The 27,946-nt window shown below is 43.8% G+C and overlaps 2 protein-coding genes across 3 annotated transcripts in view; one reads left to right on the top strand and one right to left on the bottom strand.

Moving 5' to 3' along the window:
* The window catches only part of plagl2 (pleiomorphic adenoma gene-like 2), a 54,110-nt gene extending 46,493 nt beyond the window's left edge, over positions 1-7,617 (top strand). For both annotated transcript variants that reach the window (XM_063208832.1, XM_063208831.1), the window contains exon 5: positions 41-7,617. In XM_063208832.1, coding sequence (XP_063064902.1) covers positions 41-1,670 — 1,630 coding nt within the window. In that variant the 3' untranslated portion in view covers positions 1,671-7,617. The remainder of the gene's footprint in view (positions 1-40) is intronic.
* Positions 7,618-11,060: 3,443 nt separating this feature from the next.
* Positions 11,061-27,946, bottom strand: part of tm9sf4 (transmembrane 9 superfamily protein member 4) — a 33,939-nt gene continuing 17,053 nt past the window's right edge. Inside the window, exons 9-18 of the mRNA XM_063208827.1 lie at positions 27,099-27,169; positions 26,180-26,312; positions 25,017-25,098; positions 24,637-24,712; positions 23,910-23,993; positions 23,172-23,347; positions 21,974-22,037; positions 21,614-21,733; positions 15,332-15,421; positions 11,061-12,837 (exon numbers count right to left, since the gene is read on the bottom strand). Of these exons, the coding sequence (XP_063064897.1) occupies positions 12,688-12,837; positions 15,332-15,421; positions 21,614-21,733; positions 21,974-22,037; positions 23,172-23,347; positions 23,910-23,993; positions 24,637-24,712; positions 25,017-25,098; positions 26,180-26,312; positions 27,099-27,169 (1,046 nt within the window). The 3' untranslated portion in view covers positions 11,061-12,687. The remainder of the gene's footprint in view (positions 12,838-15,331; positions 15,422-21,613; positions 21,734-21,973; positions 22,038-23,171; positions 23,348-23,909; positions 23,994-24,636; positions 24,713-25,016; positions 25,099-26,179; positions 26,313-27,098; positions 27,170-27,946) is intronic.

Below are 27,946 nucleotides of genomic sequence, written 5' to 3'. Positions count from 1 at the left end.
TCCTCCTCCCCATCTCCTCTCTCTCCGCGCCCACACACAGGCATATGGCCACACACTCCCCGCAGAAGACGCACCAGTGTTCGTTCTGCGAGAAGATGTTCCACCGCAAGGACCACCTGAAGAACCACCTGCAGACCCACGACCCCAACAAGGAGGCCTTCCGCTGCGAGGAGTGCGGCAAGCACTACAACACCAAGCTGGGCTACAAGCGCCACGTGGCCATGCACGCGGCCACCGCCGGCGACCTGACCTGCAAGGTGTGCCTGCAGAGCTACGAGAGCACGCCGGCGCTCCTGGAGCACCTGAAGAGCCACTCGGGCAAGAGCTCGGGCGGCACCAAGGAGAAGAAGCACCCGTGCGACCACTGCGAGCGGCGCTTCTACACGCGCAAGGACGTGCGCCGTCACATGGTGGTGCACACGGGCCGCAAGGACTTCCTCTGCCAGTACTGCGCCCAGCGCTTCGGGCGCAAGGACCACCTGACGCGCCACGTCAAGAAGAGCCACTCGCAGGAGCTGCTGAAGATCAAGACGGAGCCGCCCGACATGCTGGGCCTGCTGGGCTCCGGCTCGCCGCCCTGCTCGGTCAAGGAGGAGCTGAGCCCCATGATGTGTAGTATGGGCTCGGCTGGAGGACCAGGGGACCCCATGATGTCCAAGCCCTTCCCAGCCGGCGCGCCTTTCGCCATGGGCATGTACAACCCGCATCACCCGCTGCAGGCCATGTCCCAGCCGGGCATGGGCCACCACCACCATCACCCCCACCCGTCTCTGGTGCCCGGCTCGCTGTCGGCCGCCATGGGCATGGGCTGCCACATGGAGCCGCCGGCCTCGCTGCACCCGCACCACCCGCACCACCATCACCACCACCACCACCACCATCATCACCACCACCCCACGTCCCCTCATTCACACTCCCAGCAGCAGAACCCTCACGGTCCTCCTCCCCCTCCTACACCACCTCTGGGGCACCACTCCCATTCCTCGCACCCCCACCAGTCCCACCACCCGCCGCCCAAGTACCAGCTCGGATCTACCTCATACCTGCTGGACAAGCCGCTGAAGGTGGAGATGGAGAGCTTCCTGATGGATCTGCAGAGCGGGCTGCCCGTCCTGCCGCCCTCCGCCGAGCCCCACGCCGCGTCCTCGCCCCCCAAGGAGGGCAGCCTCGTCGGGGTGGAGCACCCTGGCGGTGGTGGGGGCGGTGGAGGACTGCCGGACGAGCTGTGCGCCAGCGACGGCGGTCTGCTCTCCTCCAAAAGCCCGGCCGTCATTGCCGAGTCTCTGTGTGCTGCTAACATGGACTTCTCCCACCTGCTGGGCTTCCTGCCGCTCAACCTGCCCCCCTACAGCGCCCCCATGAGCTCGGGAGGCCTGATGATGGGCTACACCGCCTCCTCCTCAGCCATCTCCTCCTCTTCATCCTCCTCGACTTCCTCGTCCTCGTCCTTGCACGCCACCGAGCCTCACGCCACCGCTGCTGCCTCCGCCGTGGCCGCCTCGGTCTCGGCCGCCGTGCCTCTTACCTCTTTGCAACCGCAACCTCAGGAGCAGCAGGGCTCTGGTGGTGGGGGGTCGCTGGCCCTGGGGCCCCTGCATCCCCTCCCGCCAGTGTTCAGCTCCAGCCTCAGCACCACCACCCTTCCCCGCTTCCACCAGGCCTTCCAATGAGGCCTCCACCCCGCCCTGGCTACCAGCCCTGCAGCTGCCCACCACCTCCTCGGCCACTCTGGGGGGGGGGGGGCCGCAGCGCTGCCTCCTCGCTGGGGAGGAGGGCTTGAGGGCTTGAGGGCTTGAGGGCCAGGGCGGGGGGCCAAGGTCCGTTTTGGGGACCCATGGGTCTCCTTTAAACATAAAAAAATGAACATAAACGAGAAAAAAAGGGCTGGGAGAGATTTAAACACTTGAACGTTTTAGAAGCCTTAATTGAAGCGCACAAAGCTTTTTGATTGAGCCTGGAGGAAAATTACCCTTTTTAAATTGAGGAAACAGGAACAAAATAGGAACAAAAAATGCAAAACCGCTTTCATTTAGGCTGTTCCTGAAAACAAAAAAAAGAATGAAATGATGTTATTAATTTTTTTGATGTTTAACGTTCCCCCCTACTTGCCCAATCTCCTTCCAAGCTCTTTTCCTACCTCTTATCTTCTACCCTCCCTTTCCCCTTATAAACTAGCTTAGGAGGCAGCATCAGTAGGCCTAAAGGCGCGGTACTGCGTAAGTTACACAATAATAATATTAAGAAGAAAGAAATGTTTCAAAGATTAATGTAGAGAAGAATCATTCGTTTTTATGGTGCAGAAAGTCTAGTTTGAAGTGAATAGGATGTTTTTTTCTCTCTTTTTAAAAAAATTGCTTTTCCAAATGTGAGACCTAACTTGTTTGCCCTTAATCTCAAACCGTCTTTGGCAGTTAGGAGTGGAGAGAGATGGAGAAAGAGAGAGAGGGAGAAAAACAAATCAGCTATGGAATGAGGTCATTCACTCTTCTTGTCGTCCTCTCTCACTCCCTCGACATTTAAGCTGCCAGAGCAACTACACATTTGGCCAAGTGTAGACCAGTTGAGACGTTATTAGTGGAAGAAAAAAAATGACAGTCAATTATACCAGTTGCCAGAGTCAGGGTGTGGACCTTTTAATATGTCTTCAGTTCAATGTGAAAAAAAAGACATGCGCTGTGGCAAGTTGCCCCTGTGGTCTGGTATCTGTGCCCTTTGGCTCAACTTACAAATTCTTATATACCTTCAGAGGTGCATCTTTTAGCTGTGAATTGAAAAACACAAGCCACAATTTGTTTTCTTGAAAGAAAACTGAAAGCAATGTTAGAACTTAGAAAACAGCTGAGGTTAACATTCTCATTCGTAACCCCCCCCCCCCCCCCTCACTTGTTACACAGCTAATTCAGCGACCAACCCCAGAAATGACAAATAAAAACAAAATTTTATAATAGATGTTATTATGTGAGGAATATCATAGGACGTTACACAGGTTTACAGCTTTCTTCGAGAGAAGCACTTTGTTTACAGCAGAAGGCACTTGATTTACTGGGGATCGCCATGGCGACCCTAGTGACCCCTTCAACTTTCACCTTTCACCTTTCACCCCATGCTTCCCAGGACAGATACCTCTGTTGGTGCTCATGGCCTGTGCTGTCACAGGCAAATCCGCTATCCCAAGAGATCTATATTATATTCAGAAATGCCAACAGGGGCGTAGAGTATATCAGAAGAGGAGGCATATACACATATACATGGACTCTTCCTCCAGTCTTCCTTCCAGCACTAGTGTTCCACAGCAACCGAAACTTCTCTTTCCGCGCCCAGCTGGGAACGGAATTGAAAATATATATTTTTAGGCTAAAAGTTTTTATTAGGCAGGTTTTTTTCTCTCTAGAAATAAATGTTAATAATAACCCTGACATATGTGAATAGAAAACAAATGAATAACAACTTTCAGTTTAAAGAAAAAAAAAGAATATTTTTGCAGTGTACGAAATACCACATCAGAAACTATATATTATAATTGCTTTTTTTCGGTAAAGTGTAATTTTTTAGATAGATGTATTAAAAAAATTGCTGATTTTTTAAAAGAAATATGTCTGACAGGTTTACATACCTATGTATCTTGCAAACATTTTGATCAACAAATGGATGAAGTGTTAGCTTTTCCCTATAGCTTTCTCTGTCTTATTTGTTTTTACCTTCGTGATGTGCGCAAGTCAGAGTAACAGTGCCCATCCGAATGGAGGAGTGGACGCGTGCATATTAGGCTATTAGTGGCATAATCGGCTAGAATGAATTTAATATATCTTTGATTCTCTTTGTAGAGTGTTTGGATAGAAAGCCCTGTCATTGTGATTGATTTGGAAAATGAAAAAAAGGTCTGGCTGTATTGAAACTGATTCTGACATTCAGTATATCCGCCATATTAGTTTGTTCAGTGACAGGCATACCTACACCTGATCCATTCCACTGTAGACACATGTTCTCCTCTGACAATGAAATGTATACTTCAGCTTAAAGCCCTACTTTCTAACCTTGGACCCCCGCACCATAGAATTAGGAAGGGTTACCATGAAACTATACCCGAGAACACTGTTGTTGATACTGGAGGGACGTTAGCCCACCACCCTAATGGTCACTGTTTTAAATTTGAATTTAAATGAGTTTATGAAGATAGATTACTTTCATATTGGGAAAGAACATATAGTTCATGTGTGCAGGTTTAGGAACTTTTTTTAATTTTTTATTTCGGAACTTTAATACCTGTGCAATCAATCACTTTGTAACATTTCCGTATGTCCCTCACACCACATATTAAGTCACAACAATTACTGCCTTTTTTAACAAGAAGGACACTCAGGTCCTTACCAAATCACTGACTGCCACAGATAGTCATAGTGGGGTCTCTCATGTTAGGGTCTCTCAATAGCACTTGCCTGCTAGGCCTTCCTGCTCCTTTAGGGCGCGTATACATGTTCATCTCTACTGCATAGTGAATGTGAATGACCATAATATAGTGTCTCATAAGGAAGACCTAAGGTGACCACAACTCAAACAAATAAATGTAAGAATACAAAAATAAGTATTGCTGCTTTTTAAAAGCTATGGTTGCCCATAACAACCATAGACCACTAGAGGAACATTTCAAACTGCAAAGATGTTTTACGAAAGAGACAAAAAAAAACATGTTGAATCAAAAGACAGAAAAGAAAAAAAAAATCAGTCTAGCTAAAACATGCACAGTAGGACACATGAACTGGTTAGTCCTTTCGTCTCTATACTCTATATTCAGCTGCTTCTACAGTTTCTAAGGAACATTTTTTTGTATGAAAAGGGTGTGAGAAGACACAGTATACAGAACAAAGAAGTCACCAGCCTGGTCTTTGACATTCAAAGCAGGGGACACTTGATTGGGATTTTTGCCTAGTCGTTTGTTGTCATATGATATATTATTTTCTGTTTATTTGAAACAGGACCTCAGAAAAAAACAACACAACACATCACCTCATTTTTAATGTTTGTTTTTATTATTTTTTATTTTCATACCAAAAACCCGAGGAGAAGAAACAATATTTTGCACAATCGCTCAAGAAAAAAATATATATGAAAAAATATAAAATATATATGTATTGGTGAAAGGAATCCAATTCGAAATACTGTAGGAAAAGCTCTTAAGAATCAATGAGAAGATGAATGTCTCAAAAGACATGTGGCACCCTTTTAAAATACTGAACATATTTGGTTTTGATTCTCTAATTTGTTCTTAAAATATATAAACGTGTGGGGAAAATACAACAAAAAAAGAAAAGAAAATGCTTTTAGTCCAAAATTCCTTTCGGAAACCCTGGATATGACTATTTTAAAAATAGATTTACCTTTTTATCTACATTTTTTTATCTCGATATTTTGTGAAGTCCAAAAAAGAAGCATTTATCAGTAATGTGAAGCACTATTGAATATTTGTGTCATGGCATTGGTTGTCAAAAGAAGAGCAAATATATTCACTTATTCGGAGGTAAAAAAAAAAAAATCAACTTTATTTCGTATGTAGCCAAGGCTATCAGATAATTTTGCCATTTTCTCTAAGCTTTTGGCATCTATTGAGTTTGTCCTCCCCGGGTTTGTGTGAGCTGATCTGAATTCTAGCACTTTTAAACCTTTTAAAAAGAGTATTTTTCTTTTAAGATTTCAGCCTTATATGTTTTGTTTTGTTTGTATGTTTAAACATTTTTTTGTATTTGACATTGTACATGTATGTGCCATTAGTCTGAGGAATAGATGTTATTTCATCTTTTGTTTGTCTTGTTTTCCCTCTTCCAAAAAGAGTTAACAGTATTTTTTTTAATAGATTTTCACTAATCTCTCTCTCTTCATGCCCCTAACCCTTCCTTAAAACTCCCATAAGGTGTTTCATCTTTAATCAAAATTTGTTTCATGTGAATTTAAAGGAGTCTAAAATGTCTCCCCATTACTTGTTTGATTAGACGGGCCAAAAAAAAATAATTGAAAAAAGAAAACAAAAAAGGCTCACCACAATCAAAAAAATATTTAATCAAAATATACCCCTGAAGAACCATCACCATCACAGCAGCTGTGAGAAAAAAAGTGGAGAGACGAGAGTGTTTTTTCATCTCCTAGCCATGCCTGAGGTGGTACTGGTGGTCTTATGTCTCCAGTAGGAAGCCTTGTAAACAAGATGAATCCTAATGGCAGAATCACAATGGTCTACATGTGCCCTTGCAGGGACTCTTTTGAGAGGGCTTAGCTAGGTGAAGGCGTGGCTATGCTAGCTTATCAAGTGCCAATAAGCAGTTTAGACGCCAGCCGTTAGTTCCACCCACAACCTTCAGCTCTGTCAATGGTGCAATGCCAGACTTCTCATGTCACAGTCTGGCCTGCCAGGATATCCAATGGGCGTGACGAGGGCCATACAGGCAGGCAGGAAGTACCCTCCCAAACTACGCACTGTGCCCGCCCCACCCCACCCGCAGTGCTTGTGCTAGCAGTTGATCCACATGGAACAGCCATCTAGGTTGTTGTAATTGGGCATGGACACAGGCACAGGGCGAGGGTACCTGGCATGACCATACTGTAGCATATCCTCATGGCAAAGAGCTCTCAGGTTTCATTGTCTCTCGTTCAGCTCTGAATATTTGGAACTTGATGGTTTTAAATTGGGTAAATGTCGCTGCTTGTCCAAGCGGAAGAGACACAGAAAATTGAGGGGTAACACAAGGAAAACAGGCCTTGGTCACAGCAAAACCTCGCCTGACGTGTCCCCATGACTGGTCAAAGCAGACCATCCCATTTCAAAAGAAGAGTATTGTCTTGCGCATTGAATAACATGCAGCAGCATTTGACATTTCATAGCAACGAGTTTCATGGAAAAAACATGAATTTCTATTTTTAACATTGTCAATTGTGACCTCTTTGGCTCAAAGGCCTTATCAGTTTCTTGGACTGTGGTGCCTACTCGGGATGCACTTATCCACAAACATTTTTCCCATCAGTAGGCTCAGAACTGAGAAATGTAAGGGAATATATTATGAAGAAAAAAAAGTATATGGCAAAAAGAAACCCAATCAGATTTGTCTTTTAAGTAAATGCCTCTTTTTTGTTTTGCTTTATAGTAAAGGAGATGGGCAGGCTACTGTGATACAGGCAACCTCCCACGTGTAGTTTTATATATTTTTAGCTTCATGTTAAGTCTTGCATTCCAAGCTCTCTATGTATCTTTGTTTAGTGACATAGTCCTTGTTAGTACTCCCTTTATTACTGCCACCTCTGGAAGAAAAAGGTGAAATACACAAAAATGGACGTTTTTGTTTTGTTTTGTTTTTGCTTTCATCCTTACACTATTTTATATAGCATGGAGTTAGTAATCATATACAGGGAGCGTTGTATAAAAAAGAGAATATGCTACAGGACAAAAACAGTCTGCTTTTTTTGTTTTGTTACATAACTCACATGCAATCAGTTTCCACCGTGTAAAGTGACAGATTTGTATATTGGTTGATCCAAAGAGATGACATAACAACATACCTATTTACTTCTTTGTACAGTACATTGTATCATTTGACTTGTATTGTGTTATGTTAAAATGATTAAAAGACAAACCCACGGTTTCATACTTTTTTCTTGCCTGTCGTTTGTTAATTTCCTGTTGGGCAGGCAAAGTGGAGAGACAGGGAGAGAGAGAGAGAGAGAGAGAGAGAGAGAGAGAGAGAGAGAGAGAGAGAGAGAGAGAGAGAGAGAGAGTGAGTTAAGGAGCGAGAGAGGTGAGAGAGAAAGCGAGACAGCACAAGAGGGAGAGAGGTTGGACAGAGAAGCCCCCTCCCCTCCCCTCCCCACCCCCCAACCCTGCCTGAAAATTGCCATTCACATACCAAAAACCACCAGAGCAGGAAACCACACCACCGTACAGAGATGAAATGACACAAGATGGAGGCCGGCTTCCAAGTGATAAAAAAGCAAAAGTTTTGGGAGTCAAGGCCAGCCCTAATTACGCTGTGGTGTGGCCAGCCCTATACTTACGGCCGCTCGAGACATTGCTTAGGGCCCAGGCTCTCACAACAAGAAAGCCTGGCTCATGATACATATAGCGCACGGCCGTCCGATCACTTTTTAAATATTTCCTTTCCCAGGTTGGGAGGAATTTAGAGGTCTGACAGCCAGCAGCACAGCACAGCACAGCACCCCCTCCATGGGTTGCCACGGCGCTGCTAAAGGGGCTACAGATGCGAGACAGAGAAGATGGAAGACACCCAGCCATTGGTGCCCACAATCACACACCCACGCATAGGATCACCACTATTAAAACTACTGGCCTACAGTGCATCTCATTGTCCAAACTCCCATCCTCGCCTTGTGCTTGTGACCTCGTACCAAGGCTACGCCCTCCACACCTTCGGCGCTGCAAAATTTCTCAGGCCAAGAGCTTGTTCAGGTACTTTCTGAGCTCTGCTGGGCTGGGGAAACTCCACCCACTTTGTCAGAAAGCAATCAACTTTTAGCAACGGTGCTGGGTAGGGATGCGTTCATGGCAGTGACATGGTTTAAGCAGAAAATTCTATTGGGTCTAAGAAAATGTTTGGTTTAACTTCGGCGCAGCCCTTTCTGGTATCGACCAGAAACCGAGGGAGGAGGGTTAACCGCGCCGTTTGGAAATGTCATTCGTTATCTTCTTGGTTAGACCAGAATCTCAGTACGAGATCTGAAAGTCGATGATAATCAGGCAAGTGACAGTCAAGCAAGGCACAACTTTTAGGGGAATTTACCCCGTCAACAGCTCGGTTGCAAACTGGAAAATGACATTTGAATTGGGCTTTTGTGAGATACTGAATAACACCTCTATCATCAATGACGTCTTGCCTCGCATCACGAGGCTACAAGCACAAGCAGAGGATGGGAGATTAGATATTAAAATAGCCCCTATATCTATTACCCTGTTGAGATGGCTCTGAGGAAGTGGGAAGAAAAGCCTCACCTCCGAGTAAAACAGACATACAAGAACATTACTGCACATTAAGCAACAAGCTTGTTAAATTTTAACTTCTCGGCACTTTTTATTGTCTCATACAATATATAACTTTACATTCTTTAAAGGAGGGTGACAGAAAATTTGAAGTCTTTCTTTTCTTTTCTTTAAAAAAAATCATGCGTTTTGGCTAAAAACAATGACATGATTAGTTGGTACAGAACCTCACAGGGAAAAAAAAGCAAAACAAACACAAAGCGCTTGTATTTATATACACCTTGAGAGACTCATACACTTCCACTCACATACCAACGCACAACAGGCAAGCAGTACAACCTTTAGAAAAATGCTCTCGTTTTGTTGTGTTGTATCCAGTCCGCAGCAGGATCAAATGTCTTGATCTTCGCCATGTGCGGGATCACTAAAGCCTCCGAAAAGACAAAACACAAAACAAAGAAATGTACAAACACTTTCAGCACAGTCAGGTTCAGCCGGGGGCCGTTTTCTCAAAGCCATAATTTGCTAAATAGATTAGCCAATTTAACTTGCTAACTGGTTAACTGCAATAGTTTTGGGAAACATGGCCCTGATGCTCCCACTAGTCCACTGCTGCTGAAGCCCCGTAAGCCTACTGTAGGTGATGGGAATGTGTGGAAGGGGATTGAGAAATGGTAGCACATGATGAATAGGAAACTGATCTGAAGTAAGCCACACTCTAAAGCGTTTTCTGTGAACAAAAAAAAAAATCTGTCGAGCCGAATCAACCCTTGTATGGAAAAGCGGTAACTCTAAAGGGTCAACTTAGCCAACTGATCTCCCTCAGGGTCAGAACCTGATGCTTTGCAAGTTCTCATGAGGCCACATGAGGGCGCCCTCCAGTCTCGACCACACCTGAGCACATGCGTGCACTGGGCCACACACTGTGCGACAGCCACTGATGGGCCCCACGATGGTCGGATGGTACAGCAGTGGAGCAAAGTCTGAAAGTATGTCTGCGGAGAGCACAGCAAAGCAGTCTCTGGAGTCACAAACTCTAGTCCTGGCAACCTTGGGGGAGGATGAGAGGTGCTGAAGCCCTCGCAAAAGAGAACACATGATGCACACAGGTGCTGACTCTAAAGGTCTAGTGCTACAGCCAATACAAAAGAGCAAACCATGATCGGTCAATTCTGAGGGAGAACATGAGTAGAACACGAGAAGCTCTGGCTTCCAATACAGCTCTGAGTTGAGTCAGTTAGTCATGCACACCTAACCTCCAACGACATCCAAGCTCTTTAACCCTCGCTAAAGCCATTCACATGACAACACGACCATCAGTAGAGTTGGGCTTTCTTACTACTACTTTTTCTACTGCTGAGTGACCAAATCACAACAGCCAGCTAGTAGGCAAGGACTACACTGTATGCAAAGGCAGGGAGGGCAAGGGGGTCAGTTGTCCTGGGCCCAGAATAGTGTCTTTATTGCACTGTATAGGGCGGGCTACACGCAGGACAAAGCTCTACTGACTGATGGGAGGGTTGGGGTTCGAGACAGGTCAGGCTGAAACCCACTAAAAAGACACCCCCTCCCCTCCCCCCCAATAAACCTCCTCGAAGTCATTCACCACAGCTGCCTTTATTTGGCTCCCCTCAAAGTCACGTCCCCAAACATGTTCATAAAACGGGCTTGTTGGCGTCTGAGCGATCTGTCGGCCACAAACACTGAAACGGCTGAGGGATCCAGCTGAGGGAGAGAGGGAGGGCAGAGCGAGACATTTCAAGCATTCATTCAGTGCCTCATTAAAATGCCCACAAACACACCAAAAAGACAGCAGGGGTGAGCGAAAAAAAAGAAAAATCAAAACAAAACAGAAAACGTAGCCAAAAAGATCAATAATTTAAAATGTCACTTAGATTTTTGTTGTTGTTGTGGTCCTCCTCATGCACCGTTTGTAAAGCCCCTGCAATCAAAACGATGAGTTTCTATTAGTAACCCCCCCCCAAAAAAGGCCTGAACTGCTTTACTACAACACTGCTGCCTCATCTCCATCACACTCGAACCGCTGCTGGCCCAGTCCTGGTCCAAAACCACTGACCCACATGACTCCCATTTATAAGGTTTTATTTAGGTCTTTATAAAAGAGCCTAGACCCAAGGTTGTGGTTACCAACACATACCGGTACATGATTTCCAAATAGGTTGCATTATTTCATTGAGACAAAAGACAACGCATCAGCAATATACAACAAAAATGATCTGTGTGAGGTGTGTGGGTGTATATGATACTGAGTTTCTACAGTCATTATCAACAGAGAGGAATCTTCTAAAACACAGCATGATGGCTTTGAGTTGTCAGTGTCCAGCACCTCTTTTTTGTCGTGCCCCTTTCACATAACTACAGTTAAGTACGTACGAACGTCAGTTCATTTTCACATACCGCTAACAGTGGCAACACGCTCGCTACACGGCCAGGCCAGGAGCTGGAGCATGTCAAGCTGCAGTGCAGCCGTGACGTTAGTGAGAGCAGTAGAATGTCCTTGAGGCCCATGGTGAAGACATATATACAACACAACTGCACGCTTCCATACTAAGGTCCATCATCATCATCATCATCATCATCATCATCATCATCATCAGCCCTCCTTTTGTCTTCTTCACCCTTCAACACTCTTTCTTAACGTTCATGAAATCATGAAACGTTCATTATATTCATTATTTTAAACACCACACTCTCAGCATGACCACGGACCTATACTCTGACAGACCAAAAGTTACAAATTAAATAAGATGTACACGTTAAAAACAAACAAACAAACATAAAAAGACAATGTGTTTGTAAAATGTTTTCTATATGCTTCCAGCCCCGACCCATAACAAATCCCCCAATCCCCTATAGAGGTTACCCCCTCTTCCAAACAAACCAATTAAAAAAAAAAAAAAACGATCAAGACAGTCAGAGTCCATTTACACGCTTTGGCCCATGTCATGTATGACTGTTCGTGTGTCTGTGTATGTGTGAAAATGTAGAGAGAAGATTCAAGAGTCTTAATATCAACAAAAAGATCCAGAGAAAAAAGGAAAGAATTCAGTCCAGCAGAGAAATAGCTTTTTCTCTGTGCCAAAAGGGAGGAGACAAGGAGCGCAAGTTGGGGAATGAGGGAGGGCGATAAAAACAGAGGAGGAGGACTGAGAAAAGAAATGGAAGAGATAAAGACACAGAGGAGTAGAAAGAATGAGAACGCATGAGAGAGAGAGAGAAGAATGACAGCATATAAGAGAAAGGGAACGAGGAGTTGGAATGCTTGTGCACAATCCCTCCTCACCTATTCTCTCTTCTGAACAACAGGGGGAGCCGTTTCCCACCCAGAACCCACCTCGTGCTCCGTCCGGTTTACACGTCAGTGCTCAGAACAATAAAAAAATAGAACAAAACAAAACAAAAAACTCGTAAAATAACAATGGACCATATCCAAAAAGAAAGGGGTGGGGGAAAAAAAAAATCCCCTTCGCCCCACACAAAAAAGATGGATGTAACCAAAACAAACCAAGGTCATTTGCACGTGTGTGTGTGTGTGTGTGTGTGTGTGTGTGTGTGTGTGTGTGTGTGTGTGTGTGTGTGTGTGTGTGTGTGTGTGTGTGTGTGTGTGTGTGTGTGTGTGTGTGTGTGTGTATGGTTGCGTGTGCGTGCGTGCGTGTTATTTGTGTGTAAAAGGAGGAGAAGCAGCGGCTGGTTCAGTCGATCTTGACGGCGGCGTAGATTTTGCGTATGAACATGTAGGCGGCGTAGAAGCCGATGGTGCCGGTCAGCAGCCAGAAGGATAGCACCATCAACGCCGTGTAGCCAAAATACAGCAGCGAGGGGATGAACTCCACTATGTCCAGCTGAGAGGAGCAGAGGGAGGAGAGACAGGAAAAAACACACACAAATATTACAATTGAAACACAACAAATGAGTTACGTTGCAGAATGACATTGCCACCATTTTTTTTTACTTTTGCATTTGATCATTGGAAATGACTGGTCAGAAGTCCCATCATCTATGTGTGAATTCTTGTCATTCAAATATTTCGAGAACATACTTTTTAAAACCTATTTATATTACATCTTGCAAGGCAATGGCCAAGACACTATGTCAATTTCCAAAACGTCCCAACATTTTGCAATGAAGGTCTTCAAATACAAATTCACAAACAAGCAAAGAAAAACAAATTCCGCGATGTTCAGAGGGGTATTCCAAGAAAATGGTTCAGTAGTACGTGTAAACCAGGTTAAGCCAATATTGAGGTAATGGTAAATGATCCAATACAAGAGCCTGGAGTCCTGAAGTTAGTTAAGTTTAGTTTCTTAGCTAAATGATATCCATTAGCAGATTTGCCATACTTTGTATGTTAACTTAAACAGGTTCATCACTTAACCATGTTCTTGGAATATTCTGCAGCTGTATGAGAAGATGGAAGAAAGACACATGAACACAAACAAATTGGGGATGGAGGAGGACAGAGACAACAAAACACAAATAACAAAATATTACAAAACAAACAGAAACTCACACAAAGAGCACAGTGGTGGAACAAGTTACACAAACATACACACAAACCACATCGAGGGGTAAAAAATACCACCTCGTTGTCAATATTGCAGTCAAAAAGCCATGCCATTTGAAGTTATTCTGCTAAAGGACAAACACTGGTGCAACTGATGAACGCATAACCTCTTTGGTGGCCATAGTAAATCTGAGGCAATCACTTTAGTCAGACACTCCACATGGACATCCAACTCTTGCCAGACCTAAAATACTATTTGTGTTGGTGGCAACAGCTGTGGTGTTTGTGAAATGATCAATACAGAAAAGTGAACGGCTACATAGTCAAGAGGCCCAGACAGAATTAAACAGGACCGCCCTCGAAGTTTAATCAGCGTGGAGACAAGTGGGCTCGCCTTCTCTCCCTCACTCTCTCAACACATGCACATGCACACGCACGCACTCACCAATGCACACACACACACACACACAAACTTAGATTTCTCTCTTGAGAAAAGATAATTAAAAACCAACTTCAGGCCCCCGCAGACACATATGGTTCTGCTCAATCAATTAACAGCCTCGAAGAACAATCGCATAATGCTCAATATCATAAAAACCCAGCGCTGTATGTTCTGGCACGCGCTCAATCGTTAGGGGGGAGAGAACAGGCAGCGCTCCAATCTATACATTGCAAGGAGGTTTTGTGTGTGCCAAGCGCTGGGATCCCTCTGTGCACACGTTTTAATTCCTCTGCATTTATTGTCTGTTTTCCAACAAATATGTTGAAGGCTCCAATTCGGGCGTCTGAGAGAAGAAATTAAAAAGGTCTTGAAGTAATTTTCTCATGCTTACTGTTATGAGTACACAGAGAGGGCAAAAAGGGGAGGTTTGCTTGTTTCTTGTTTAACTTGTAATTTAGGATTTCTAATCAGCGTGTCCAATCTACACACTTCAACGACGCCATTTGGCCCTTGCGAAACACAGATTTGAACTGATTTGTGCATGAACAACACCAGATTGAGAGTCAGAGACGTTGAGACGACTGACTGACTGTAAACTTCAAGTACACTCGATGTTACAATGATATTTATAGACATGATTTTGTAAAACCTTCAAAACACCCTTACTTTGGTGTCTTATTACTAGGACGGTAGGTCAAATGCTTCTTTGGTTCAGAGCACGACAGAATCTGGTCTCTGATGAACTCTTACATGACATCTTAGCAATGACTAGTCTTTCCTAGTAAATATTCTCAGAGTAGACCTATTTTTTTTTCTCACAGGCAAACACGGCCAAGTTTGAAATCAGGCACCATGCAGACTACTTTCAGCCATAATATTGAGGCAAACCCTGTGGTCTTACGGGAACTCTCTCCAGTCTAAATGGTTGGTGGGGGAGGTAGTGCACTGCCCCCTCATTAGACCAGGGTTTCCCTCAGCACTTTATGGCAAACACGACCACCTTGACAACAAACACCTACAAACCTTGACTAAGTCACCTGAAAAAACAGAGATCGTGTATTGCCCTGCGCTAAGTTACCCTACAAAAAAGCTATTTTTTGTGGGGGCGGCTCATATCATATTTCATATAAAACTGCACTAACCTTCCTATAATCATGATGGTAATGGGTATGTGATACTGGCCATTCCCCAAACAAACGAATGACTAACAAATGGTCTGCAGGACAATGTAAAACCATAGTTCAACCATGACTAAAGTTAAGTGTAGCTAAAAGTGTTGTGAATGTCTAACGGAGAAAGTTGGTCTAGTGTCAACAATCGTCCAAAACAATCTTGCCTTAACAGGAATATAAGCCCCGAAGAACATGCAAAGTAGCATAGGTTGCCTTACTTTATTGACAAAGTAGAAGATGGCGTAGACCAGCACGTAGAAGGCTGATCCTCCAGACACCAGGAAGGTCCTCCACCACCACCGGTAGTCCTGCAGGGAGAGAGAACACACACATCACATCACAATCATTTCTACTGACCTACTCCAATTCCAAGAAGGTGCTTCACTAGCTAACCTGGTTAAGTTAAGCTGGGGGTAGTGGTATATCTGGTAATAGAAGAGCCTCAAGCCCATTTTAATAACTGAATGACACCTGCAGCAGTTGATCTTTTAGCAGTTTTACTACGCTGTGGATTAACTGAGCTAGGTTCATCATTTAACCATGTTCTAGGAATTACACCCCTGGTTAATTCTATTACACTTACTCTATTACACTTACACTTACTCTTAATCGGACCACAAAGTCGAATGCACCACTAACTCTGTTGCAAAACAAAGTCTATTTCTCTCTACATGTGGTAGAATTGACATATTAAAGGAACATACAAAAATAGGCCTACATTGACTAGTTTGGCGAGCTGACCATAGCAACAATGGCAGGCCTTGGCAGACAAACACATGGGAATGGCAGAGCCACATTGGTCTGCCAACATTAGCCGGAACTACTGTGAGTTAGAGAAAATACTGTCAGCCTATCTTCGATTTGTATACAGAGAAGATGAGAGGAGCATTTACAGACAGCAGAGGAAATTAAACCTATGACAACGACTGCAAGCCAAGAAACGGACAAACAAGATGTGCATGCATATCCGCAAACCAATGCATGGCAGCTATTTGTTAAAACAACAAAAAGAGACAGCTAGACATCTGCGTTTCCAGGGAAACTGATATTCTTCTGACATTGCATAATAAAAATAACCCCCTCATATCTGCTGAATCAGTGCTCGCTGGCACAAATAGCCCAAGTGATGTTGTTCTGCTCTACTGCAAACACAGGCTATGCTAGCTTACTATAAAGAATGGTTTGGACCCTCATAACCTCAACCAAAGAGGTTATGTGATTGTCTGAGTGTGTCCATTTGCTCGTTCACGGTGCGTGTGTTTTGCTCTACACCAGAGGGCAGAGGTGTGCTCTCTGAGCGCTTTTGTAGTTTATCATTTATTATTGACATGTGATGTGACGTGCAGAGAGGACATAACACTAAAGTGTTCTATACACTGGAGGCGCTTGTGTTCATAGTGGTACACATGCAATATCTGGCAGAACCAGCTTTTCACAATTGCCAGGTATGATTGCTGCCAGTAATAACCATGTGTTTTGGGCATTTGTATTCAGGGTCATGAGACAAGTTAATTGAAGTTCATTGCAGTCCTGAGGCGAATACTTCATACTGTAGCTATTTTTACATAGGATTCCGCATTCCAGTGCTGGCTTCATAAATGTTCATTTAAGTTGGCGGGGGTTGACGGTTCTGGTTTAGTACGCGTTTCCATCTAGCAGAGTTCCGTACCGTAGGTGCAGTAGGTGAGCAGTCGCAGTCGCAGCTGCCCTGACTGGGCGCGTGAACACAATGACCAGGCTTTCACGGTTAATAACACAGGCAAAGGAGTCCTCATCAAAACGATACCAGTTACTCATTACTCACTAGTCTTATATTATTGAGGTTGATATTGAGGTTGGACTGTAGATTTTAGCCGTGATAACTGTAGCCAATTCCCTCCAAACCAGGACGCAAATAAATGGATAGCCAGACAACCCGTCGTCCAAAACTACTCTCGGTGAGATGTTTACCATACTTTCACAGCATGCACACTTCTAATGCCCTATGAAATCTAATTAAAGTCCTCTTGTCTGCATATTCAGTTGCATATTAATGGTCGACCTGTTTCTCTTCTGTTGCAGCATATGCATTCAATATCTATCCCCAAAACTACATCCAATCCCTTGCAATTTTCATGCTCTGTTGCCATACTTATTAAAAGCATTAAGACGAACGTGATTTGTAGAGGCTCACGAATGAGGAAGCAATCTGTTTAACCCATACATGGCCCATCCTAGAAAAAAAATGACCTAAAGTTTATGAACACTCGTGCGGTTTTATTTAGTAACGCAGAAGAAATGCAACCCATCCTACGGAGACCTTGCGTATGAAAAGATGTGCAATGAAAAATGAATGAATTTAAATGTTAGCCAACAGATTAGTGTGCATTGTGAAGACTTTTTTGCATGGTGCGTGTTCATACTCGGCTATTTCTCCCGTAAAAACGGCTTCTCACGAGGAGGGGTGGAACTTCCCACATGGAAATAGCGACTTTTTCCCTTTTTTTTCTAAATCGGTATAGACGAATGCAGTCAGCACAAAAAAACAATTCCTGGCAACTCATTGGCAAAGGACAAACGTTACTTTAAAGAACATGATAATTGCTTGATCAATTTCCTATGTCTAGTCTACTGTAAAAACTGCCGACAGACAAGCCATGTTGATTTTTAAAGTGCGTGGGTGGGGATAGATGTTTTGCACATGCCGGTAAATCCTAGGTTAGGCTACAGAGAGAGCAACATATCGTAGTGGAACTAAGCTCCGCACGCCTAGAACCACGTCTGTGGTGATTCTAAAATCGACTGTTAGAACTGAAGATGGGTGCGTATGGGTGGGGTAAATGCAAATAAAAACTGAAGCCACGCCTCGGTAGAACGAAGACCCAGTAGAACCGGGCCTGTGGGAAGACACCTAATGATGACGGGGGAGACTAGACTGACAAGCAAGAATATGACATGAGACAAAATAGTCTGGGGTCACACCATGGGCAAGGTGGACGACTTGTGATTTGAACGAAAGGTTGGCGTTTTAACACTAGGGTCACACACCAGTGTAGCATGATTCACAACAGTTTTCACGCAGGGGCAGCACCCAATAACAACAAAAAATGGCATATGACTGCTAATCAAGTGGTTCATGTCAAGTGGTGCTGTATCCGAGTGAAACTTCTTCATTGGCTGACGCATGGCCGACATCCGCCAAAAGTTTGACAATTCTCAACTGTTGACGCATCCAACGCATCACAAACGATATGGGAGCTTGCGTAAATTCTACCAGGGAGACTCGAATTTCTCGGCTGTCAAACTTACTAGGCTAACCAAATCTCTCTTTTGACAGATCATACATGCGTCATCATTGCCCAGGATCGTCTACCAATCACAACGCGAGATTGGGGAATCCCCCGTTACGCATCACTCATGCATTGTTCCCTCTCAGCCAATGGATCGCATTCACGTTAGTTTAAAAAGCTGTCACTCATTCTGATCTCTGCTTTACAGTTAAGCCGACTTTGAAGCCACCACCACCCCTCCGTCCACCGTCACCAGTGGTTCTCGTCTGTTAGGGGGCAGGCTACGCCCGCCTCCATCTCCGCTGGAGGATATGCTGTCCTACCCCGGAGTTCAACGCGAAGACGGGAACCTTCGCCAAACAGATTCATGCATTTTGTATCCAGTGTAATTGCTCGCCAAACGGATTCATGCATTTTTGTATCATGTCTATTGTTCAATAAATGTTAACATTAATTTGCCTCTCGAGTCTTCATGGTAGAAACTACAGTTCAGTGCTGCAGGAGGTGCTCTAATCCAATGCTAAGTGAATGGGAACGTAGTGTAATGCATCGCCTTCATGGAAGCATGTGAATGCAGGGTAACTGTACGGACAGACAGCAGGTGTTGAAAGAGCTATAACGATGCAGAGTCCAGCCTGGAAAGCACAGACCAGGAGCAATGAACGCAGCAAACGATTTAACCTGAACCGTTCCATCAGGGAGAACAATCAAACGACGTTCGTACTAAGAAAAATGTAAACATTCCATTGGCTGCTGCCTGCTGCCGCCGACCTCATTAGGGTGATTCCGCCGAATCGTGACATATTCCCTGTCCCTCACAGTAAAAAGTTATCTTTCAAGGTGTCTTATTTGTTAATTATAGATTAAATCACATTATTTTCACATTTTTATGTGGTTCTAGGAGTAATGTAGTAGTTAGCAATATTGTCAACGTGAACAAGTGTAATATCTATATTTTTTCCCATAATTTTGCAGTGTCCCCTGAGTTAGTAACAGGAATGACATTGAGATAAAGAAACCCCTGTAAAATAATGGTTCATTCCCCAAATTACACAATTTCCACTCACAGGAAAGGGATTTTCACCACATAACAAGAAGTAATATACAGTCTTATTTAGCATGGAATTTTGTTATTTTATTGGAATTTTGGGGGTGGTGACATTTACAGTGTCCTTCCTGTCCTTCCAAATTCTATTTAAATTATATTCTTTCAAACTATTTGACTAGGAGCAAAATATTCTTTCAAACTATTTGACTAGGAGCAAATAAGCCTGAAATTGTCCTTCCTGTTACAGGAAGGACAATTTCAGGCTTATTTGGTCCTATCTAGCTAATGTTGAAGGTCACAAGAGCAGACACCATATAGTTTGAAAGAATATTACTTGTGAATTTGGAGAATATTCAATATAGAAACCATGTCTATAATGGGTTAAAAAGTGGTAACAGGCAGGACACTGTAAGTCACCACCCCCAAAATGCCAATAAAATAACAAAATTCCATGCTAAATAAGACTATGTTACTTCTTTTTATGTGGTGAAAATCCTTTTCCTGTGAGTGATGTAACCTCCTGGAAATTCAGTGTAATTTGGGGAATTAACCATTATTTTACAGGGTTTTTTTTATCTCAATGTCATACCTGTTACCAACTCAGGGGACACTGCAAAATTATGAAAAATATATAAATATGACACTCATGCATGTTGACAACATTGTTAACTACATTACTCCTAGAACAACATAGAAATGTGAAAATAATATGATTTCATCTATAATTAACATATAAAAGACTACTTGAAAGACAACTTTTTACTGTGAGGGACAGGCCAAAACCCATTTTGTCCACAAAAAAGCAATTTAAAATGAAAAATAACAATACAGTGCCTTATTCTTAAGGTCGGGTTGGTGACAAAATACATGTCAATGTTGTACTTAAAAATTATGCATGTAATTATTATTGTAATGATTTTATGGCCATTTATCTCTGGGACGTGTGGATTTGGAAATGTGTACCGATTCAGCGGAATCACCCATTACAAATTTCGCTTAAGTTCAACTTCTCTTTTAACGCTTTTGACGCCATCAAAAAAAGGAAACTTTCCTATACAGAATGAGCCGCAATATCCACGGCTCAGCCAGAAACACTGACATCCATATGTCTATAATGTGTTTGTAATTGTACGCCCACGTGTCTATGTGCTTGTAATTGTACGCCCATGTGTCTATTATGTATTTGCAATTGTACGCCCACGTACGTGTCTAGAATGTGTTTATAATTGTATAATCTTGCAAATGAAACTTGGCTATACCAGCTTTTCATGACTTCCAGGTCCAATTCCTGCTGTCTGCCTCAAGCGGATGCCACAAGTGTGGCACGTGTCATGTGTGTTGCATTTTAGGTCCAAGTCGCATACTGTACATACATTAAGGTACATTCCTGCCCTCGTGCGAAAATGTCATGAAGAGGAAGGCGGCTAGACTGATTGCAATGCCAGAACCAGTATCATTCCACTTTGTGGAAACCAGTTTGACCTGGCAGCATTAAGACTCCTTCCGTCCACGTTAGGCTGTTTGAAGTTTTGCAGCTAAATGCGTTGCAACCAAACAGACCCGGATGGGCAAAGTCAGGTCTTCATTTGTTTGATGATCGGCCGGCTTGCCAACCTGTACTTCCTGGTTTTCAAATCAGGCTTTTACTTGCACATCTCCAACACGTGACCTAGTTCCTAGAGCAGTGGTTCTCAACTTTTCTTGCCAACACTTCTTTTTTAAAGATTTTTTTTGTTGGTATTTTAGGCTTTATTAATGACAGGACAGTATGAGAGCTGGACAGGAAGTGAATGGGGAGAGAGACGGGGAGGGGTCCGCAAAGGACCCGGCCCGGGAATCGAACCCGGGTCAGCCGCATGGAAGGCGAGTGCCCTACCAGATGGCCACGGCAGGGCCTCTTGCCAAGACTTCTTACCCACTGCGTGTTGCTTGCCTGCCTTGTTAATCTGTCGATTGTATGCCTGCTTGCACCTCTGTTTGTGCATCCTTGAATGTGCTTCCTTTGTTTGCCTGTAGCAACTAAGCCTCGTCTCCTCTGACACCATTGAAAAAATACTGTGTTTGAGTAAAATGGTGTTGAAGCACTAGGGGGCAACAACTTGGTAAGGAGACTATTGTAGCATTCAGTGACAAAAATCACATTTCATGATGTTCCCATTAAATTGCCCGGTCGGCAGCCTCACCTCGGCACAGAGCTGGAAGTAGACCATGACTATGCTGATCTGGGAACAGGACACCACCAGGATGATGAAGACGAGGAAGAGGAAGCCAAACAGGTAGTAGAACTGGTTCTCCCAAATGGCCTGCACAACAACAGGGGAGGTTAATCAAACCTGAGGGCGGTTAATCAAACGTCAAAAGGAAGCTCAATGTAAATCACAAATCACACAACATGTCAAAGCCATTTCACAGAGAAAACAGAAACTGCACTGCTCCAAAATCCAAATGAGCAATTTAAGTAATGCACACAGACTACACGCACACGCGCACACGCGCACACACACACGCACACACGCACACACACACACACACGCTTGACTTACACTGAATATGAAGAAGAGCTCGATGAACATGGCCCCAAATGGCAGGATACCAGCCATCAGGATGCTGTGGAGAACATGTCTCTATTAAATTACACTGTTACATTACATTACAATACACATCACTGCACTCAGCTGGCTGCAAGCTGCAACTTTATTATTTTAAGCATAGATCAGGGGTTCCCTGTCCAACAGGCTGGCGTTACACAGGTAAAGCCAGCCTGTCCACCACTTTGATACTAACAAAAGAAATTAAATAAAGTAAGGAATTCAAATGATGGGGTAGCCCCAGGGGAGACTTACTGAAGTACTCAAGAGAAGTGATGACAAAGGGTGGTGCGTGTACGCCCAAGCTAACTTGAAATCGGTCCAATTTCTTAAAAAAGGGCGAGTAATTGGCCAGTCAGACAGGTTTTGATTCAGTGGCACATACACGCAAGTGCAGTCACCTCAGGTGAGGGTGGCCCTCTGCCAATTACTGTGAATGCATGGGTGAGTACCGGCGGGGTGATGTGTAAGGAAGTATACAACCGTTAGATCCGGTTAGATACATTTTGCAATTATCTGATAGGACGAGACACATTCTACAGGCATTTTACACGTCGCTAGGCAGGAGGATGTACACAGACACGTTCCCTGTAGACTCCTCACACCAAGTAATCACTGTTCACTGTCGCTATGGACAGAATGTAACCAGGGGTGGCTAGTTTGAACTCGCCAACATTCTATTCCATAGGCTATTGTGGAGAAAGCACAAGGCGCTGGCAACAAGCAGGGCGTTGGGTCATTTCCGTAATAGGAGCGGGAAAGGATCTGCACACTGCTTGCAAAAGACTTAGTTTATTTGGAGCAACGTTTCGATCATAGATCTTCTTCAGGCATCTACGTATCATTTACGTAATAGTCCATACATTTCTACACAGGACAAATAATGACATATAAGAACGAGGGTCAGGGCGCAATATAATGGACTAATAGGAGCTCATTGGGGTGGAGCTCATCAAAAGCCCTTGCTTGTGCAACACAACATGTACTTAAATACACATTCCCACATTCACAGGCAAGCTCTGGAGGCTGCCGTACGTCACCAATTGTCCGGGTTTCACATGACAAAGTGTGCACAAAGACAGTAATTATAGTCTTAAAAAACAGATTATACAGGAAGTCAACAATGACAAAGACAAAAAAACACAACACTCACCCCACAAACTTGTTCATGTACCAGCGCTGCTCCGGCACCTGCCGGGGGATCTGGTTGGTGCGCACGGGGTTATCGTAGGGCTGCTTGCGGAAGCCGAAGTAGTAGCCCAGGTACACCAGGGGCATGGAGATGCCGAACCACATGCACAGCAGAGCCAGCATGGTGGTGAATGGCACCTGTGGAGGAGGGGGACGGGGATGGGGAGGGTGGGGTAGAGAAGCTACAGTAAACTTCAGCCAAGGTGTGTGTGTGTGTGTGTGTGTGTGTGTGTGTGTGTGTGTGTGTGTGTGTGTGTGTGTGTGTGTGTGTGTGTGTGTGTGTGTGTCTGTGTGTGTGTGTGTGTGTGTGTGTGTGTGTGTGTGTGTGTGTGTGTGTGTGTGTGTGTGTGTGTGTGTGTGTGTGTGTGTACTTGTGCAACAAAGCAAGAGACAAAGAGAGGGGTAGATAGACCTATAGTTGCAAATGAGAGAAGTCTACACACTTGGAATCCCTCTACTACTACTACATGCATTCATTCTTTTAGGGACTACACGAAATAAATGAAATGAACGAAACAGAAGGATTTCAAGTGTATGGACTCTCTCAACTGGAACCCAAATCAGACTAGCGCAACTTCTTCATATGAACAGAACTAGTTCACTAGTGTGACTGACCACGCTACTCAGAGTGAGCAAGAGAAAGAGAGAGCGCAAGAACGCAAGAACGAGAGACACCAGTGAGACGACAGCAAGCACTCACTGCTCCTGACGAGTGCTCTCCCCAGATGAAGCAGTTGAGGACGAAGCAGATGCTGAACACGACACCAGGATACAGCATGGCAGTCTGCACACAAAACACATGGGGAGACAAGAGACATTCATCATTTGAAGACAGGTTATTTTTTTGTCAGAAGAACATACTTTTATTCATGAATGAAAATCATTTTAGATTTGATTGGAAACCATAACTAGCATCAGAAAACAGAATTCCATTTTACAACTTAGTAGTAGTAACATGCTTAACCCCTTAACCCATTGTGTCCTGGAGCGACATATACGCTGCATTCAAGTTCTTGAGATTTGAGCTGCTTTATGAAAGATGTGGGCATGGTAGAGCTGAATGAACACTATACTAGTGCAAAATGAAGGTTCTAGATTTTAAATGTAACCTATTTCATGTTTGTATGTGCTTCGGAGGCTGAAATATTTAGGATTTAATAGGCAGAGGGCACCCTTTCCCAAAAAGGGCTTAGGACAAAATGGGTTAACACACTACACCTGTTATAAATTAGCTGTTACCAGGATGGCAATGACCAAGTCGTTATGTATTACTAAAGGCCCTGTGTTCGGTCATAGTGGTGTAGTACTATGGTAGGACGTTTTTTCAGTGACTCTTACAATGTCCCAGTAGCGGGGCAGTGTCTAGTAAGGGACTACTAGTATTCAAGTTCACAAAGCTGTGAATTAAAAAAAAAAAAAAAACTCACGCAGAAGGCTCCCTTCTTCCACCGATGGCCTTTCAATGTGCGGTACAGTCTGCCAGCAAAGTATCCACCAAACAACCTACACACACATCCACGCATTATCATTTTTACACACTAATCGCAGGGAAGAATACAATTCTGCATGCACCAAAACGCAATGTGTCAATCACACAGACCTATGGCCATGACGTGTGTGTGTGTGTGTGTGTGTGTGTGTGTGTGTGTGTGTGTGTGTGTGTGTGTGTGTGTGTGTGTGTGTGTGTGTGTGTGTGTGTGTGTGTGTGTGTGTGTGTGTGTGTGTTTATTTACAGGTGTGAGGGCATCTCTGGCTGTAGCCATGTATGTATGTGAAGGGATTGGGCCAGTATGTCATTATGTCTTACCCCATGAACATGAATAGGAAGCAGGCTGTGGTCATGAGAGCTCCTCTGCTGGAAGGAGACAGCATGCCCAACATGGCCACAACTAAAACACAAAAACAGCACAGTGACATTTATGTAGGCTGCTGAATACCATCCAATTAATGGCCCCCTCTGCTCAAGCAATACTTTCCAGAACCATCGTCAGAAGGTCTTATCTAACGTCATTTATATAATGCATCTTGACACACGTCTGGCCATAGCGGCTGCTGCAGATAACGCAACACCTTAAACCACACACTACCAAGATTAAGGACAGGCCTGACATTTACCTATACAATCTTGGTAAAAACGGGTTACATCGTGTAGAACAGCATATGTACAGTATACTAGTTGAGTGATATTCCAAACACACACAGTTCAAAACGATATTACTGTGAAAGTAAACCTACTAGTCTAAGTCATAACTCTACTAGTCATAAATCATTATCAATAACACCTAGTCATGGGAACGTTTTGTTTTCCGAGAGGAGTTCTGTGCTTAAGAGACAGGGACACATACTGAAGCTGAAAAGGGTAACAAGGCGAGAGCAAACATTCATCATGTCTTCACATGACATTGTGATATTATCACATCACCAGACAGTCTACTAACTTTAGTTAATACATTTTTGCCTGCTGGGTTGGGTTAATATCACACCATAGAGAAAAAAAAAAATCAAAAATCATAGCTGGACCATGAAATCAGTCTTCAAAATCACTGTATATCGCTTAAAGGGACACTGTGTGAGATTTTTAGTTGTTTATTTCCAGAATTCATGCTGCCCACTCACTAATGTTACCTTTTTCATGACTACTTACCACCACCATCAAATTCTAATTATTCATTATGACTGGAAAAATTGCACTTTTCATACACAAAAAGGGGGATCTTCTCCATGGTCCGCCACTTTGAATTTCCTAAAATAGCCATTTTTAGCTGCACAAATGACTGTAATTGGACCATATTAGAAAATATTTGTTTAATACTCAGTAAACTTTCATGTAAAGATCAATTTTGGCAAGAGGGAGCCCAGTTTCAATGAGCAGCATAGTTGCAGTACCTTTTTTGACCATTTCCTGCACAGTGTCCCTTTAAGGTGCGATATACTTTTTGTGTTCTAGTCTGGCTGGCCAGGTAAACTTACAGATGACGATGAGCACCATGCAGAAGAGCTGGATGCCCGAGCCCAACAGAGAGCTAAGAATCATGGGATACTGGGGCGGGCGGAACACATCCCCATGCACGTTTTTCCACCCCGACTCCTCCATGGTGTCCTCCTGAGAGAGAGAGAGAGAGAGAGAGAGAGAGAGAGAGAGAGAGAGAGAGAGAGAGAGAGAGAGAGATGATGAAGAGAACAGAGACCTTTTTAACAATGCATGCATGCATGTGTGCTTCATAGTTGACAGAAATGAGTTTCATTTGTCTGCACTGATGCAAGTTAATGATACCCTGCTGCAGCACACATTACTATGTCCGCTAGGGGGAGCTGTACCAGCACTAACAGGACTATCCTACACAGACCAGTCTGAGGCTAGACCTATAACTTCAGACAAACTCTGTTTTGTACCATTCCCCAATGTGTGTGCCATACCAAACATGTCAGCCACCAAAACTAATCTAAAATAATTTATTGTTTTGGCGGATATGTTCATGAACATGTCTCAAAAGAGTTGGGACAGGGCCAATAAATGGCAGCAATTGTTGAAGGAGACTAAGGACAACAAGAATAAGGACAAAGAAGACTGGTAAACCTCTGCATCGCGTGTACACATGAAGCATTCTTAATATGGCCTTTTTTCACTGGCCTTCATTGTTGGAGTGTAATGTATGGACTGAATGTTTTGAAAATGAAAACCATTTTGCTTTTATTCAGTTTACTAAATGTCCCAACTTACCCGAGTTGGGGTTTGTATACTAAAAGCAAAGCTTGTTGCTGGAGAGCAGAGTATGTTACCCAGGCCTGCGCTACAACTGCAACTGCTACAAATAAGTTAGCATATCTGCCCGTGATAAAACTAGATGACTAAAAACAATATTTGTTGATAAAGAGCAGAGTGGCTTACAATGTCATCCTCTCTGTTGTAGTTGGCAATGTCCTTCCTCAGGGTCCTGATGATGATCATACTCAATATGCCTGGAGAGAGAAACAAAGTGGAAGAAAGAGATTGAAAATGGCAGCATTTAGCTTTTATTCACAACATAGGCTACAGTGTCCCGACTTTTTTGGAATCCGCTTTGTACAATGTGGAAAGTTTGTAGATCATGTTGTGTATGAAAAAAAGAGCTAAATTTGCAACATTCAGCATGGTAACTGGCTTCCTCGAGAGCTGAAAAGCTACAAGGCTATGTGTGTGTGTGTGTGTGTGAGAGAGAGAGAGAGAGAGAGAGAGAGAGAGAGAGAGAGAGAGAGAGAGAGAGAGAGAGAGAGAGAGAGAGAGAGAGAGAGAGAGAGACAGAGAGAGAGAGAGAAAGAAACAGCGCAGGTCAGAAGAGCAGCAAAGATGTGCTTGAAGACCCTCTTTCCTCCAGTGTAATCTACTAGATCAGTGTTTCTCAACAGGGGTGCCGGGGCACCCTGGGGTGCCACAGGCCCCCCTCAGGGGTGCCGCGGAAACGTGGCTGACAAATAGATTATAAAACATGTCTAAATTGAAGTTGATGTTAGTCAGTCATCTTTCATCTGCCATTTACGCACAATAAAGTAAATATAGGTCGCCCCAGTCAGCTGCAACTTTGAACGTAGGTCGTGTGACGTCGCCAAATGTGTTACTTTTCTAAGCTTGTGTGGTATCGGACGCGATGCCATGTTACGGCTTGTTGGTTTGGGGTGCCTTGAAATTTTCCATGAATTGAAAGGATGCCTCGCCTAAAAAACGGTTGAGAAATACTGTACTAGATGACAAAGAATCAA

This window comes from Engraulis encrasicolus, chromosome 10 (assembly GCF_034702125.1).
Source record: "Engraulis encrasicolus isolate BLACKSEA-1 chromosome 10, IST_EnEncr_1.0, whole genome shotgun sequence".
Classification (NCBI taxonomy): Eukaryota; Metazoa; Chordata; class Actinopteri; order Clupeiformes; family Engraulidae; genus Engraulis; species Engraulis encrasicolus.
Note: the sequence above shows the minus strand (reverse complement) of the source record. Positions and strands in the feature narration are given on the sequence as shown.